We start from the raw sequence: 16,952 nt of genomic DNA on the forward strand, positions 1-16,952 counted from the left end.
TATTTTTATTCTGTATTGGTTTATATATTTGTTTAATACAATCATTATAGTAAACAATATCCACAGGTATCAATAGTAAACAATATCCACAGGTATCGTGGTCGAACCAGAACAAGAGGTCAACTTAGTGCTAAAAACTTAAAGCCAATCCTAGGGTTAATGTTGTTATAACTCTACAAAAAGTACCTTTTTAAATAACCCTGACTGTCACCCTATTTGCTAGTTACAAGTCATCAGCTGTTCTGTGACTGACAGAGAACAAATACACGAGAATTTCACACAATCAGTGCAATTTATAGAAAAATTGTTTATTATTGTAAATACAGTGCGAAAAAAAATTAACAATAGTGTAGATTAGTAAATCGAACAAGAAAATAGTTGCACAAATAATTTAAGAATATCTAGCTGTTTCGTTAGTCCACAAATAAGGTGAGTAAGTACGTCTACAGCTTTTTTTATTAACATGAAAAATGTGTATGTGCCACATGGATAAATGGTAACCGCTACGATTGAAGGTGTATACTTGAAGATGTTATGCCATTTTAAACATAAATTTGTGATAAAATCAACAATTTCATATTTTTTGCAATGTTTTTGCGTCAGTTCAAGGTCGAAGTCTTTAACTACTCGAAGTAATTTATATTCTTTCGTTGTTTTGTAATTTTTTTCTTATTGGATTTGTAGTTCACACACAACTTAAAATTTATAAATTTTTTTAAGTATGTACCTATTCATTATTGTTTTAAACTTTCACCTCGGTTTTATTTAATGTCGTTACGAATATGTTTTATTTAATGTCAATATTTACATTTGTTTATGTAAATTTTTATATAAAAAATGTTTAAACAAAAATGCATACAGCTTGGGTAATTTAGTGAATTACACACCAAACACCTGTAGCCACTTGTGTAAGATCGGTAATTGAAAATATTTATTTATTTTTTTTATAACCACCGCCAAAAAGGGGTACCAACATTGATTTTATCATCCCTTGTGTAACACATCAAACAAAATTATATTGGTCCTTATGGAAGTCTAAGACGATCTAGCTTTGTTCTTCCATATGAAATTTTGCGAAAATGTTTGATATTGAAAATGGACAAAATCTGCCAAACAGGAAAATTTTCTAAAACAACCTATTTGTACGCCCGCCTTCTAAAATAAAGCAATAGGCCCTAAATGAAATTTAATAGAAATATTTCTTGGTAAAAGTTAAATTATGTGGATAAAAAAGAATGAAATAGGTTGAACCGGTAAAAATTTTGAGTCAAAATAAAAAAACGTTGTTGGATATACGATATAGAAAAATCGGTGCAGATAAAAACAGGTTTAGTATAAATCACTAAATTGTATTTGGTGATGGGTATACGAGATTCGTCACAGCCGAATATATAATTTTTACTTGTTATTAAATTTGTGTTAATATTAGTTAGGTTTTGTTTGCTATATTTTACATATATTTTGTTTAAATAATTTCTAAAATTTTGCCGTTTTATGAGTTGCTTTGTTATACAAATAATTGTCTTGTTATACAAATAATTTAAATACACTTTGTCAGCAATATTAAAAAACATATCGTTTTATTTACATATATAACTCTTTGCTTTAAATGAATGTAGCACAATACATATGTATGTACATATATTGAAAGAATTTATGTTATTCATGTTCAAAGTTCATATTGGCCATCAAGTGTATTCAAATATGGATATGTATGGAATATTTAAAATATTAGTACTAAATTTGATGATTTTTTACATAGTTGTTATTGTATGGGTCTCATGTACAGTATTCGAAAACCAGAAATCGGTTAACGTTGCTGTTAATTTTTTAACGTTTCGAATCAGAACTCTAAATGTATTTTTTTATTACTGCTTCACAGCGACGATGCATTGAACCAATTAAAGAATCAATAGTCCCCTTATAAACGCATCTTATTAAAACGTCATTCGAGGCATAATTTTGAGTCCGTATTTTGCGATCTACAATTTCCCCTAGGTTTTCTATTGGATTGAGATCTGGATTTTGTACAAGCTACTTTAAAATATATACCTCATGCATTTGGGGTAATTGTCGTGCGGGAATCTTTAAATTGGGGGCATATTTTTTTCATCGTATGGATACATAACATCGTTAAATAAGGATATGTATCTAATTACAGTTATGTATATTGACTCTCTTATTTGTATACAGTCTCTTTCGCTTTAACTGTCTTTCTAATGCTATCCCATCACTGCCTCTTAAATTGTATTTGGATAAATCCGAAAAGAGAAAAGTATTCCATTTCTATTTCGACCAGTTTAAATGTTCTTTGGCAAGTTGTTTACCAGCAGTATGTTTTTTTAAGAGCAACCAAGGCAAATCTCATTTGTATTGTGGCTAGCATTTTAAGAACAAATTTCCAATTTATTGATAACTTATCGGGTTGTAAATTTTTGGGAATTTCTTAAACTCTTTTACGAGTTTAAGAAATAGGATGATTTTTATCATATCTATTGGGAAAAATTAGCTGAATCCTCTAATCAACCCCATTGCAAGGCTCCAGCCATCCTCACCTTCGATTTTTTTCAGAAGTGCTTGGTGTTTGGTACAATTATAATACATGTTTAATTCATATTTAATATAATTATTGTTTTTAATTAAACAAGTAAGAGAGCTATATTCGGCTGTGCTGAATCTTACATACCCTTCACCAAATTATACTTCAAAATAAAAATTGTAAATATTTTTAGGTAAATAAAATTTATTCTTTTTTTCCAAAGTTGTTTTTTAATTTTTTGGAAAAAAAATTTATAATTTTTTTTTTGTTTTTTTAATATTTAGCGAAAAAAACTTTTGGTGAAAAAAAAAATCGGTTTAAAAAATATTCCGATTTTCACCCATTGTGGGTCCAACTTACTATGGTCTTATATACGTCATTGCAAAGGTCTTTGAAATATCTATCATTAGATATCCATATTGTCTATATTAATGACTTAGTAATCCAGATATAGGCCAAAACATAGGTCGATAATCGACCTTATATCTCAGCCATTTGTGGACCGATTTTCTCGCTTTTAAATAGCAACCGATCCGGAAGAATTCCGGAGATATTGATGTATGAATCGTGTATGTAAGTTATTTGGGGGCTTCGGAAAGTTGATTTCAACAGACAGACGCCCATGGCTTAATCTACTCCTCTATAAGGATCCAGAATATATATACTATATAGGCTCGGAAATGAAAAATGTAGAAATTACAAACGGAATGACAAACTTATATACACCCTTCTCACGAAGTATTTTTTTATTTTACTTTATTCTATTTATTCTATGGCTACCGTTACCACAAAAAAGCCCATTTAACTGAACTACCGTTACCGATGTAACTTCAATTACAGTTACCGATATTTTTATTTTTTGTTAATTTTATTAATTTCGAATAAAATTACCTTTATCATTAAAATATCAGCAAATACCGTTACCGATAATCCAAATTAACGTTACCGTTTGAAATTTTCACAATTTAATTCATAATATCAAATTTGCCCACCCTTTATTTTAAAAATTGTTTCGAACCGTTTTTACAGCTCCATAAATTTGTATTAATAACCGTGTTCCACATTCAATATAAAGAGCGCTTTAGAATCTATTTTATCATTTGAAATAGAAGTTGTTGATTTTATTTTGCACAATTGTGTTAGCAAATATACATACGTTCATACATACATATTAATAAAATGATAAAATTAGAACACAATATGCTATTTAGTTGAAAATAGTAAAGTGTGCAGCCATTATTTATTTAACCTTTCACATCTATTGACTTGTAAAATCATTAGTTGTAATTGTTTATTCTATTAAATTCAATTATTACAATAAACAAACATATACATATTTGGAATAGTTTATGTTTTCTGTGGTATAAAATTTTATTCAACTTTAAAATAAAATTCAACATTTATGACCTATATCTTTATAAAAAACATATAAAAATGTACAAATGTAATCATTTTGAGTTTTATTATTTGTACCTTATAGAAGGTAATCAGTAAATAAGCAGTTAGTCATATAATTATTATATTATGTATTCATTTAAAAAGTTTCTTAAGCAATGTATTTGTATGAAACATACATATTGTCTACATATACTAAATTGTGTATTTACTTTAATTTTTATATTTCTTGTGCTTTTATTTTAAATTTCATTTGTACACAATAAACATTTATTGCAGGATTACAAGCTGAAAACAAACGTAATTCTAAGCCAGTTTCAGTCAATTAAATTATAGTTGTATTACACTTTATATCAATAGCATCTCCAGTAAAAAGAAAACATAAATTCAAAGTCCAACTAAATGTTGAATATGCTTATTTTGTAATTTTCTATTTGAATTCAAGTTAAACTCCATCAATATTTTCAAATGCTTGAATTTTATTTCTTTACTGCTTATTGGGTATAGGTATTTGTTATGTCTTTTCGGATTTTCAATTGTTTAAACAACACGTTCAGTTCGTTTATGGAGTCCAAAGGTTTTTTTTAGATTAAATCATTCTGCGTTTATTGATTTATATTACAGTCATTCATATATTATCTACTAACATACTTGTATTTTAAAAAATCAAAACATAAAAACTTATCATCGATGCTTCAACAAAAATGGAATATGTGGGTTTTAAGAGATTTTATTTTTAATCGCCACTTTCTATCTAGGAAATTGGAAGGATCCAGTATATATTTATATGATTATGGTTCTTTTTATCAAAAATTAAAACTTTATTAAAGAAATTTAAACTCAATAAATTTTATTATTTTTGATTTTATAAAGTTTTTTGCTTCTCTTGTAAAAAAAATAAAAGTGTAGTTAAGCTCGTTTTTATTTAAGATGACGATATACTTTATGGGGTCGCAAATGATAACTATACAGATAATAATGTTTTAAAAAATGCATACAGTTGTACTAATTGAATAGTGATTTAGATACCAAACTGTAATTGAAAATATCTACTCGTATTATTTTCAATTTGTTGAGTGCCAAATTTTTAGAAAAACTTGTTCATCCCCCTGCTTTCGCAAATGAAAATTATGGAAATTACAAACGGAAAGACAATGTTATGTACATATACTAGGATTTCTAATTTCCTGGTTCTCAACAGATTTTCACAATGCTCCAAATCCTAGAGAAGACTCACGTAAAGCAACAGACTTTCGTATCCCAGAATGACGCTGACTGATAAAAAATCTTCAGTGAAGGTGATGATTATTTTTCTTGCACCTATTTAATATACTGCTGCAAAGAATTGTAAAAAAAAAAACAGGAACATGGGAAGCAGAATAATGCCATCACATATCATAATTAAATAGGAATAAACGACCTGTGACTGCTCCCTTTGCAAGTAGAGAGAAGCAGTTGGCGAAAGTAGGAATGGTGGTAATCGTATATCTCGGAACCGCCATCAGCCTAGAAATTAAACGAATAACAATATAAGCAAACAGCTCATTTTTGGGCTATGTAAAAAAACTGAAAAATAAAGCACTCAGTCGAAGAACAAAAATTACCCAATACAAAACGCATATAATACCTGTGCTGCTTTGTGGCGCTGAAACACAAGCAGAGAAGCTGTGTTAGGAGTTTACGAAAAATCATCGGACCAATATGCGTGCATGGAAAATATCGACGGCAAATGAATAGTGAGCAATGGGAACACCGACGAATGGATAAAAATGTTCCGTGAATAAGAGTCTTCGACGCCCATTTCGAGGGAATAGGCAAAAGGCGACGACACATACTCAAGTGGACGGACCAAGTCCAAGAATCTATATATATAAAAATGGATGTTTGTATGTGTGTATGTATGTATGTATGTATGTATGTTCCGAATGAACTCAAAAACGGCTGGACCGATTTTGATGAAATTTTCAGGGAATCTTCAGAATAGTCTAGCGGGTAACACTGTAAGGTTAGATTTTTGATTTTCGGTCTGTGGGCGGAGGGGCGTGGCATTATCAAATTTTTACATTATACCGCTAATGCCATCTATATATATAAAAAACGGCTCCACCGATTTTGATGAAATTTTCAGGGAATCTTCAGAATATCCCAGCGGGTAACACTGTATAGTCAGATTTTTGATATTCGGTCTGTGGGCGGAGGGGTGTGTAAAAATCTAATTTTTACATTATACCGCTAATGCCCTATCTATCTATATATATAAAAATGGATGTTTGTATGTGGGTATGTATGTATGTATGTATGTATGTTCCGAATGAACTCAAAAACGGCTCCACCGATTTTGATGAAATTTTCAGGGAATCTTCAGAATAGCCTGGCGGGTAACACTGTAAAGTCAGCTTTTTTATTTTCGGTCTGCGGGCGGTGGGGTGTGGCATTATCAAATTTTTACATTATACCGCTAATACCATCTATATATATAAAAAACTTCTGGACCGATTTTGATGAAATTTTCAGGGAATCTTCAGAATAACCCAGCGGGTAACACTGTAAATTCAGATTTTTGATATTCGGTCTGTGGTCGGAGAGGTGTGTAAAAATCTAATTTTTATATTATACCGTTAATGCCATCTATATATATAAAAAAACGGCTGGACCGATTTTGATGAAACTTTCAGGGAATCTTCAGAATAGCCCAGCGAGTAACAGTACATAGTAAGATTTTTGATATTCGGTCTATGGGCGGAGGGGCATGTAAAAATCCAATTTTTACATTACACTTCTAATGCACTATATTTCATAAAAATGGATAAAAATGTTCCGTATGGACTCAAAAATGGCTGGACCGATTTTGATGAAATTTTGACGGAATCCTCAAAAAAGCCTTTTGGGTAACAGTGTAAAGTCAGATTTTTGATTTTCGGTCTGTGATAAACAATTTTGTTTACTCTTGCATATTAGGTGCACGAATAAGAAATTTCCATAGTAAATTTTTGAATTCATTGGAACCAGCCGAAATGCCACTACACGTATTAACATTGAAGGTTGGATCACCGACTTTATCCGACACTGTATATTAAAATCTTTACAATATCAAACAGATGTTTTCTAAGGGCCAGCAACGCGGACCGGGTTCTGCTAGTATTTAATAAAACTTAGTGTAACAAACTGAAGGTCACGCTCACATTACCGAAGCGCTTGGAATTCTCATTTAACAGCAGCTAAAGACTATGATGGAAATATATTGTAACATCAGGACTTGCATATTTAAATGGATATGGCTTTTATCTGGTTAGTGTATCCGATGTTCTCTGATCGGGATATTCGATGTATCATATGTTTGTTGTCCAAGATCCATCCGTTCTTTGAATGCAGATTGGTATTGTATGATTTGAAGATAAATGCTTACGTAGCTGACTTGTTTAAAGTTCTTTTGTGAAATAAAAATTTCAAGTTGTTTTAAGTCGACCTAATGGAATAAATAGTAAATCTTCCCATTTTAAATAAGGAGTGAGATCGAAAAATTCTTAACACACGTTTTTCATTACATTTTTTAACCCAAGTATTATTTGAATTTTTTTTTGATCAAGTTACCTTTGAAAAACATGTCAGTTATTATGTGTAATGTCAATTATATTAATTTTTTTGTTAATCTGATTAAAATGAGTGACCAGAAAAAAGTGCGTACTGAAATTATTAAATATTTTCAACAAAACCCAACTTGGTCTTACAAAAAGTTGGCCAAGCATACAAAGGTCTGCCGTCAAACTGTTTCCAATGTTATTAAACAGTACCGGGAGAACTTGTCAGTTGATAGAAAACCTGGTTCAGGTAGAAGGAATGGTCCACATGATGTTTCTAAAGCCAAAAAAATAGAACGCATTTTCAAAAGAGCTCCCAACACATCCGGTAGGAAAGCAGCCCGGTTAGCTCAGTGCTCGGACTATTTGGTACGAAAAGTTAAAGCTAATGCAGGTTTAAAAACATACAAGGCTCAAAAAGTTCCTGACAGGAACGCTACTAAAAATTTAGAGGCCAAAAACAGAGCACGGAAATTGAAGTCAAGTTTTATAAAAAAATATTCTTGCTGCATAATGGATGACGAAACGTATGTTCTGGCAGATTTTTCGCAACTTCCAGGTCAAAAATTTTATGTTGCTGATGCTCGAGGGAATGTTGAAGAAAAGTTTAGGACCCAAAAGCAGACAAAATTTCCCAGAAAGTTCTTGGTATGGCAAGCAATATGCAGTTGCGGCAAAAGAAGCCACTCATTTGTTACAACGGGCTCTATAAATACCGAAATTTACATCAAGGAATGTTTACAAAAAAGTCTGCTTCCATTCATAAGACTTCATAATGTGTCCACTTATTTTTGGCCTGACTTGGCATCCTGTCACTATGGCAAACAAGCCCTTGAGTGGTACAAGAACAATAATGTGGTATTTGTACCAAGAGAGGCAAATCCTCCAAACTGCCCGGAGCTAAGGCCAGTGGAGAGATATTGGGCTCTTGTTAAAAGAGAATTGAAGAGTACAAAAAAGGTGTCCAAAAGTGTGGTAGATTTTAAACGGAGATGGACTACATGTTCGAGCAAAGTGACAGAAAGCACTATAAAAACGTTAATGGAAGGGTTTCCGAAAAAGGTTCAAAATTTCATCACTAGTGATTAAAACTATAAAAATAATTTTTTTTGTAAATTGTAATAATAATTTCAATCAAATAAAAAAAAAATTAAAGCTGTAAGTTTAGTGGTTTCTTTTTTATAAACATATATGTATGTTAAGAATTTTTCGATCTCACTCCTTAATAATTTTTCTGTTTTTGTCACACAGAAGAAACAGTTTTTTTGTGCTTATCGAATAATTAAAAACTCGGCTGTTTCAATAGTAATTTTCTTTTTGTTAACTGACTTTCTTTAAAAAAAAAGATATACAGCCCAATTATGAATAAAAAATTCCCCGGAAGTTTGTTCCCAAGGAGTTTTTTCCCATTGAATTTGAATACGAAAAATGGGAAAAACTCCCGGGGAATTTTTATTCATAATAGAATTATTGAATTACCTACGAATCTGTGAAGAAATAATACAGTAACTTTAAAGAGAACGCTTTTAAATAAATTCTCGAAATAACCTAATACCACTAGAGGTAAAGAGTATAAATTTAAGCGAATATGTATTCAGATTTGCAAAATATATGTATTTATTAAATATGTGCATTAATTATTTTAATCATGACGTTTTTTTTTTTAATTTTAATATTTTGAACTTTGATCCGACATTTTTTTTGAAAGTATTTAACCACTTTAAAAACCAATGAAAATGTCATTAACTAACATTTAACTGATGATAAAAATAATATGTACACATGTTCTAAGCGAATACGAGAATAAGTACTAGGGTTGTCAATTATTCGAGTTTTATTTTAATCGAATAAAAGTTTATAATTTTTTTATTATTCAAGTGATAGATTAGTTTTTAAAATTGCTCGATTATTCGAACGAATAACGATTAAAAAATATTGTTCGGATAATTTAATATTTAATAATTTATTTGTTGGATGAATGTACGAAATAAAAATACAAAATTATTAATATATAAATATAAATAAGAATAAATTAGAGCATTTTAATTATATAAAGTCTCGTTAAATATTTTATGAAATAATTGTTGATTGACAACTTTACATTCCAAAGAATTTTTTAATTCGTATAAGGCTTTCTATAAATTTCTAACTCGTTTGCTTAAATAGATTATAAATTATATCTATATATTTATTATTAATTGTAAAATTATTTAAATTCTATTGCAGATGCTTTAACCTTTCCTATATATTTAGTTCGACAAGGTTTTCATTGTTAAGTTTCGTAATGACCTGATCTTGGCATTTTAATCCAATATGGATTGGAAAATTAAAAATGTTTAAATCTAACCAACTTGGAATAACATTATAAACTATTGGATTTGTTTCTTTGAAATAGTTTTGTGCAAAGTTTTGTTTATATATACCATTTTTTTTAATTTAAACTTGAATATAAATTTATTAAACTATTCTTTTAATCTACAATTATTGATCGAATAATTATTTATTCTAAATTGAAAAAATTATTCATTCGATTAAAAAATTAATTCGAATGACAACCCTAGTAAGTACATGTGTATAACGTTAGACTTTGGAAAAATTCAATTATAATTTAAAATAAATGTCAGTATATCTTATCGCGCGGAGTATGTGTGTGGCCTAACATTTGAACACTTTTCCTCTCTTTTTGTTTTCCTTTTTAAAACATTATTATTATTATTCTTGATAAGATAGATTTGTAACAATGAAATTATATGAACATTTTGTTTAATTATTGATCAAGTTTGTCCATTGTTGATTCATATTAATCAAGTTTATGACATACTCAAATTAATATTTTACCGCTCCGAAAAATGTTTATAATTTATAATATTATCGTTTCTAAGATTATGACAATTATTTGGTTAAATGACATACCCAACGCTGTTAACAGTAATTAGTTAACTATAGAAATTTGAAAGCGTTGGAAACAATATTTAGTGATAGTGTTATTATTATATACGTAGGTACATATGTGGTAAAAATATCAAAAGTAAATGAATTTTATTTTATTAAAAGTACAAAAATATTACGTACCACTAATTTTATTATTTAAAATATTTAAGAATTATAATATAAATCATAATTTTCCATTGCGAACTTACTAATGTTCTGTTCAAAATGTTTTCTATTTTGAATGTTTAGATAGGCAATTAAAAGAAATATGTGTTCCAATAAAAAATGTCACCCCATTATAACTATAGAACTACAGTATCAGGAAGTTCAGCAAAAACGTTAAGGAGCAAAATATACCAGTTTTCTGTAGTAATACTTTGATGGTGAATTTATTTTTAAAAACTTTTCGTTTGATAAGTTTTCTATGTTTCTTTTCTACAGAAAACTATTTATTCGTTTGGTATCTTTGAAAGAAAACTTGTTTGATTTAAAAGTTTTGATTAACACGTTTTCTATAGAAAACATTTTGAATGACACGTTTTCTATAGAAAACGTTTTGAATGACAAGTTTTCTATAGAAAACATTTTGATTGGCAAGTTTTCTATAGAAAACATTTTGATTGGCAAGTTTTCTATAGAAAAAATTATTGATTCACAAGTTTCCTGTAGAAAACATTACTCATTGACAAGTTTTCTATAAAAAAAATTACTGATCGACAAGTTCTCTATAGAAAACATTACTGATTAAAATGTTTTCTACAAAAAAGGTTTTGATTGACTTATTTTCTTCTACAAAAAAAAAAACTATTCGTTTGACAAGTTTTCTATAAAAAACTTTTATATAGATTATTTTTGAATCCACTCTATTCAAATTTGTTAAAATGTTTATAACATTACGATACTTTTAAAATTTAACAAACTAATAATTTATATCTAACTTTTTCAGATTATAACTTCTTTAAAACGGCGAACACACATTCAAGATCATGTCTTCTCTGGAGAAATTAAAACAACAAAGACTGATACATTTATGTATAGCAATAACATTTTTTACATCGGGTTTGTTTATAAACTTTGTCCAATTACTCTTGCATCTGACATTGAAACCCGTCAATATTGTACTCTTCCGTAAGATTATGTATTACCTATGCTACTCACTGTATTCGCGTAAGTTTCTATTAAATCATATACAAATTTTATGATTACTTACAATTTATAATTTTTTCAAAACAGAATTGATTTTCGTTGCCGATTGGTACTCAAACTCCACCCTTCAAGTTTTTATGGATGGTGATGATGAAAAAACCTATGCCGGCAACGAGAATGTTTTGCTTATGATGAATCATAGTTATGAAATCGATTGGCTAGCTGGTTGGATGTTCACCGAAAAAGTTCGTGTCTTGGGCAACTGTAAAGCTTATGCTAAGAAAGTAATTGCATATGTTCCCGTCATTGGTTGGGCATGGAAGTTTGCTGAATTTGTCTTCCTTGAACGTTCGTACGATAAGGATAAGGAAATCATTTCACGCCAATTGAAAGAAGTCTTTGCTTATCCAGATCCTACGTGGTTGTTGTTAAATGCTGAGGGTACACGTTTTACACCTAAAAAGCATGAGGCATCTGTTAAATTCGCTGAAGAACGGGGAATGCCGGTTTTAAAACATCATTTGATACCACGAACAAAAGGTTTTACCGCCAGTTTAGAGAGTTTACGTGGTCGCTGTCCAGCTATTTACGATATTAATTTAGTATTTAAAAAAGATGCTGTGGTAAGTACATTAAACTTTTTTGAGAAATTTTTGTTAGAATGCAAATGAATTTTTTTTACATATTTTTTTAATTTAAATTTAAGTACCCTCAGCGCACTGAAAAAAACAGGATCATACAATTGAGGGAACATTTCTTCTTAATTTTCTTTAATATTTAGCTCTCAAAAGTAAATGAGTAAACACAAAACATTAAAAAAAATTATTATTACCAACAAAATCTTGGGACAAAAGATTAAAAATAAAAGTTTATCAAAAACAAGTTAAACAAGTAAGAGTGCTATTTTCGGCTGTGCCGAATCTTATATACCCTTCACCAAATTATACTTCAAAATTTTAAATATTTTTAGGTAAAAAAAATTTAATTTTTTTCCAGTTTTTTTAATTTTTTGGAAAAAAAATTTTTTGATTGTTATTTTAATTTTTTTTTTTAAATTTTAAAATTTTTTTAAATTTTAATATTTTTTGTTTTGTTTTATCAATTTTTTTTAGTGAAAAAAAATTCGGGTTAAAAATTTTTTTCCGATTTTGACCCATTGTAGGTCCATCTTACTATGGTCTTATATACGTCGTTGCGACTCCGCTATCTATAAGAATCCAGAATATACTATATACTTTATAGGGTCGGAAATGAAAAATGTAGAAATTACAAACGGAATGACAAACTTATATATACCCTTCTCACGAAGGTGAAGGGTATAAAAAAATATTTACGCAACTGCTGGAACTAACGAGTCACCAATTGGTGTTTCCAGATATCTGGAAAGTCCCCATTCTAAAACCGTAAATCCCGCTACTCAAAGAGAATCGTGCCACCCTATCTCCCTTTTATCAACAGTAGCAAACGTTTTAGAATATCTATTACTACCATCCCTGAAAGATAATTTTTCGCCACATATCAACATGGCTTCAGGGAAGCGCATATCACAACAACAGCACTCATAACCTAACCTAAAGATCGCCAACGCACAGTGGTATAGAAAACAAGTAAGAGAGCTGTATTCGGTTGTGCCGAATCTTTCACCAAATTATACTTCAAAATAAAAATTTTAAATATTTTTAGGTAAACAAAATTTATTTTTATTCAGTTTTTTTAATTTTTTGAAAAAAAAATTTTTCGAATTGTTGTTTCTTATATTTTTTTTAAATTTTAATTTTTTTTTTAATATTTAGCAAAAAAAATTCGGGTTAAAAACTATTTTTTCCGATTTTGACCCATTGTAGGTCCAACTTAGACCATAGTCCTTTGCAACGACCTTTGTCTTTGAAATGTCTATCATTAGATATCCATTTTGTCTATATTAACCCAGATATGCCTGTACTACATGTAGTTCTTGTTTACAGGATACGTCATGTTTATCAAAATACCATTTTTTTTGTTCAAACACTTGGTACTCACCAATACCTCATGGGAGATTGTGTGATAGCATTATTTTTTGCTACTATTTTTGAGTTATTGAATTTTTAATTTGTGATATTTTCATGATGCCCATATACAGTCATTATGGACATATCTCGTTTCTACGGAAAATAAAATTTTGTACATTTACAAGTGAATAAATACTATATTTTTTTGGAATTTATATTTATGAAGAGTTTTAGTTTTGTTGTTGTGACCCCAATGTCAATTTTTTTCAATAAATTTTTAAAAAACTATATTTGCAAGGTTTTTTTTTCTCATTTGCTTCCAAAATAATATAAAAGTACTTTTAAAATGATTAAGCTCAAGCAGTCGGCATATCTGGGTTAATGACTTAGTAATCCAGATATAGGTAAAAAATCGAGGTTGTCCTGGTTTTTTCCTTATATCTCAGCCATTTGTGGACCGATTTTCCGAGCCGGAAGAATTCCGGTGATATTGATGTATGAACCGTGTATGTATGTTATTTGGGGGCTTCGGAAAGTTGATTTCAACAGACAGGCAGACGGACATGGCTTAATCGACTTCGCTATCTATAAGAATCCAGAATATATATACTGTGGAAATTACAAACGGAATGATAAACTTCACACGAAGGTGAAGGGTATAAAAAGAGTATATAAATCTGTAACTTCTAAACGGATTTCACATGCGCAAAGATGAAGTGTTTTCGAGTTTATGTTTTGAATTTGGGCCTCATGTACCCACCAGAGGTCCCCAAAGTAGGGTATGTTCCATTTGTAAAACGATCCAACTTCTTCTATGTTGCCTACCTAACAACCTTTTTATGAATGAAAATAACAGTATTAGAAAATACCACTGTGCAACGGTGACATGGCCGTTGCTGCCATGTCAACGCATTATTGTTGCTGCTCTGGATCTATCCAAAGCATTTACATTTATTCAATTGTCCCAGTAGGTCTACTGAGGTGGCACAGTTTCTCCAGCTCCCATTGATACAAACACAATTATTTTAAAAAAGAACTATCGAAAATATTGGCATCTGAGATCACTGGCAAAAACGGACCAACAATTAATTTTTCTATGAAAAACACGTGAAAACTTTAAATACAAACAGGCTATGTACTAACATATGGAACGGATTCGAGGAATGGTCGTACGGGGATGAAATTTTTCCCAAATATCGTAAAAATCGGTCAAAATTGGTCGTAGAACCAACAAGGCGATCTAGCTATGTCCGACTGTCTTTATAGGACGATAGGACGTACGGGGATGAAATGTTCCTTAAATATTCTTTGTTGATCAAAAATGTTCTAAAATAGTTGATGTTTTAGAAAATCTTATGCTATTTTCATTAAATATATTGCAAATAAGTACAAACTTTCATTATAATGAAAGTTTGCACACATTTTTCTTTTGATAAAAAGACAAGCTCTGCTGAAAATGGTAAGAATCCCATCCCCAATACAAAATTTTTTACCGGTATCCATACCAAATTCAGCAAAAATAAAATCCACTTAAAAACAAATCACAAAACTAAATTTTATTTGGATTGGTCTATATTTACTCCCTAAAATCACTTAAATACGTATAATACTCTTACAAATAACGATATCAGATTGAAATTAAACAAAAATAATTATAATATAGGTATATAGAAATCGTACAGAATTTTAAGAAAATCTTCCCATAATTGGTCATTGTTTTCATATAAGGACCACTTTCGAAAAACAATTAAACTATTTGAAATAAATAATCAAATATATGTACTATATGTATTTATTTTTTCCTACGTCTACTTTTAGAATCCTCCTACAATATCGACACTTTTAAATGGAAAACCCGTTGAAGGTTATATGCTCGTTAGACGTATTCCATTGGACAATGTGCCCGCTGATGAAGCAAAAGCAGCTGAATGGCTACAAAACTTATTCCGCGAAAAAGACAAGATTGTTGATAGCTTCCATACTACCGGAAGTTTCTTTGCTACCTCTGGTATAAAAGAAACCCCTTATAAATACTATCCCAGGCGTTTGTGTTCTCTTCTTAATTTTGCTGTGTGGGCAGTATTCTCAGTATCTTTAATTATGTACTATTTGATTTCGTCATTGATATTGCACAATTGGATTGGTCTATCCATTGCAGTTGGTGTATTAGTAACCAGTAAGTACATACATATATATATTAATAATTATATACATATTACTTAATATATATTTTTCTTTATTTATTTTTTAGTTTATATATTTATGGTTAAGGCCATAAACATGTCGAAAATCAGCAAAGCTTCCAGCTATGGTTCAGAAGTTAAAGCTGGCACAAAAAATGACTAAAACGCACATAAGGAAAACCTGTCATTAAGCAACACAACAAAACAACTCTGATTGTACTTGTACATTACTAAAGAAAAAATGCACAATTTTCCTAAAATGTACATTTTAAAAAAGATAGCGTACAAACAAAAAACAAATATTTATGTTTTCAGTTGAAACTCTAAAAAAACATCTCTTTTTCACTTACATATACTTAAGTTACATTTTACTTGAAAAAGTGTTATTCTTATTCTCTTCATTCTTTACTCTTTTCTTTCTTTATTTTAAAATATATGCACAGGATGTATTATATTATTAATAAAACAATTAATAACTATTATTATTGTCTTTTCAAAAGTAAATTATTTACATAAAAGAGCTATGTATTTATATAAGTAAAAATATACAATAGAAAATCCAAAAAAAGATCATGAAATAATGAATAATAATGACTAGATTGATTTCAAATATAAATTGTATATATTTAATGAAATATAACAACAGTTTTAGTACATTTATTTTGTATAAAAAAACAATTTCTAATATTAGAAATCACGTTTTATACTCTGCACTTTTGATTTATATACATAAATATGAAAATCTTAAAACTGAGTACCTATATTTATAAATTGTTGGCGTATAATCATTTTTCTTGTTGGTATTCTACTAATATATAGTTTCTTTATTATTTTTTCTTCGCAACACACTTTTAGATTATATATTAATTATTAAAAAAAAGAAAACAATATTAAACATCTTAACAAATGTTGAATATTTTTACAAATTGATTTTTTAATGTTGTCTATTTCTAAAAAAAATAAAATAAAAATATATTAAAATGTAATTGTTTTTGCTAAAATTTAAAAAAAAACATGGAAAATGAAGTTTGATTAGGAATTTTTGTTTGTTTAATTCTGGATCGTTATAGACAGAGGAGTCGATATAGCCATTACCGTCTTTATGTTACAATCAAATTTCCGAAGCCCCCTGTTTAGGTTTCCCCCTTTCGGTAATAACTACATTACATGAATTATACTATTTTAGACGTTA

General features: G+C 29.3%; 1 protein-coding gene across 3 annotated transcripts; it reads left to right on the forward strand.

Moving 5' to 3' along the window:
- The first annotated feature begins 240 nt into the window (after positions 1–240).
- On the forward strand, positions 241–16,746 carry LOC135953881 (1-acyl-sn-glycerol-3-phosphate acyltransferase delta-like). Of its 3 annotated transcripts, none has more exons than XM_065503903.1 (5): positions 241–429; positions 11,390–11,610; positions 11,677–12,212; positions 15,396–15,753; positions 15,829–16,746. In XM_065503903.1, exons 2-5 carry the CDS (start codon positions 11,430–11,432, stop codon positions 15,921–15,923), a joined length of 1,170 nt encoding a protein of 389 aa, XP_065359975.1. In that variant the 5' UTR covers positions 241–429; positions 11,390–11,429; the 3' UTR covers positions 15,924–16,746. The 3 variants fall into 3 exon arrangements, with proteins under 3 accessions (XP_065359975.1, XP_065359977.1, XP_065359978.1); XM_065503905.1 differs by lacking the exon at positions 241–429 and adding an exon at positions 10,370–10,510; XM_065503906.1 differs by lacking the exon at positions 241–429 and adding an exon at positions 10,414–10,514.
- The last annotated feature ends 206 nt before the right edge of the window (positions 16,747–16,952 follow it).

Source organism: Calliphora vicina, chromosome 3 (genome assembly GCF_958450345.1).
Source record: "Calliphora vicina chromosome 3, idCalVici1.1, whole genome shotgun sequence".
In the NCBI taxonomy this organism is placed as follows: Eukaryota; Metazoa; Arthropoda; class Insecta; order Diptera; family Calliphoridae; genus Calliphora; species Calliphora vicina.

What these genes read in the sequence shown, in the direction of transcription:
- LOC135953881 (XM_065503903.1), top strand. Translation starts at nt 11,430, where the DNA reads ATGTCTTCTCTGGAGAAATTAAAACAACAAAGACTGATACATTTATGT. An exon ending in TATTTAAAAAAGATGCTGTG is followed by an intron (nt 12,213 to 15,395) that starts GTAAGTACATTA and finishes GTCTACTTTTAG; the next exon opens with AATCCTCCTACAATATCGAC. An exon ending in AGTTGGTGTATTAGTAACCA is followed by an intron (nt 15,754 to 15,828) that starts GTAAGTACATAC and finishes TTTATTTTTTAG; the next exon opens with TTTATATATTTATGGTTAAG.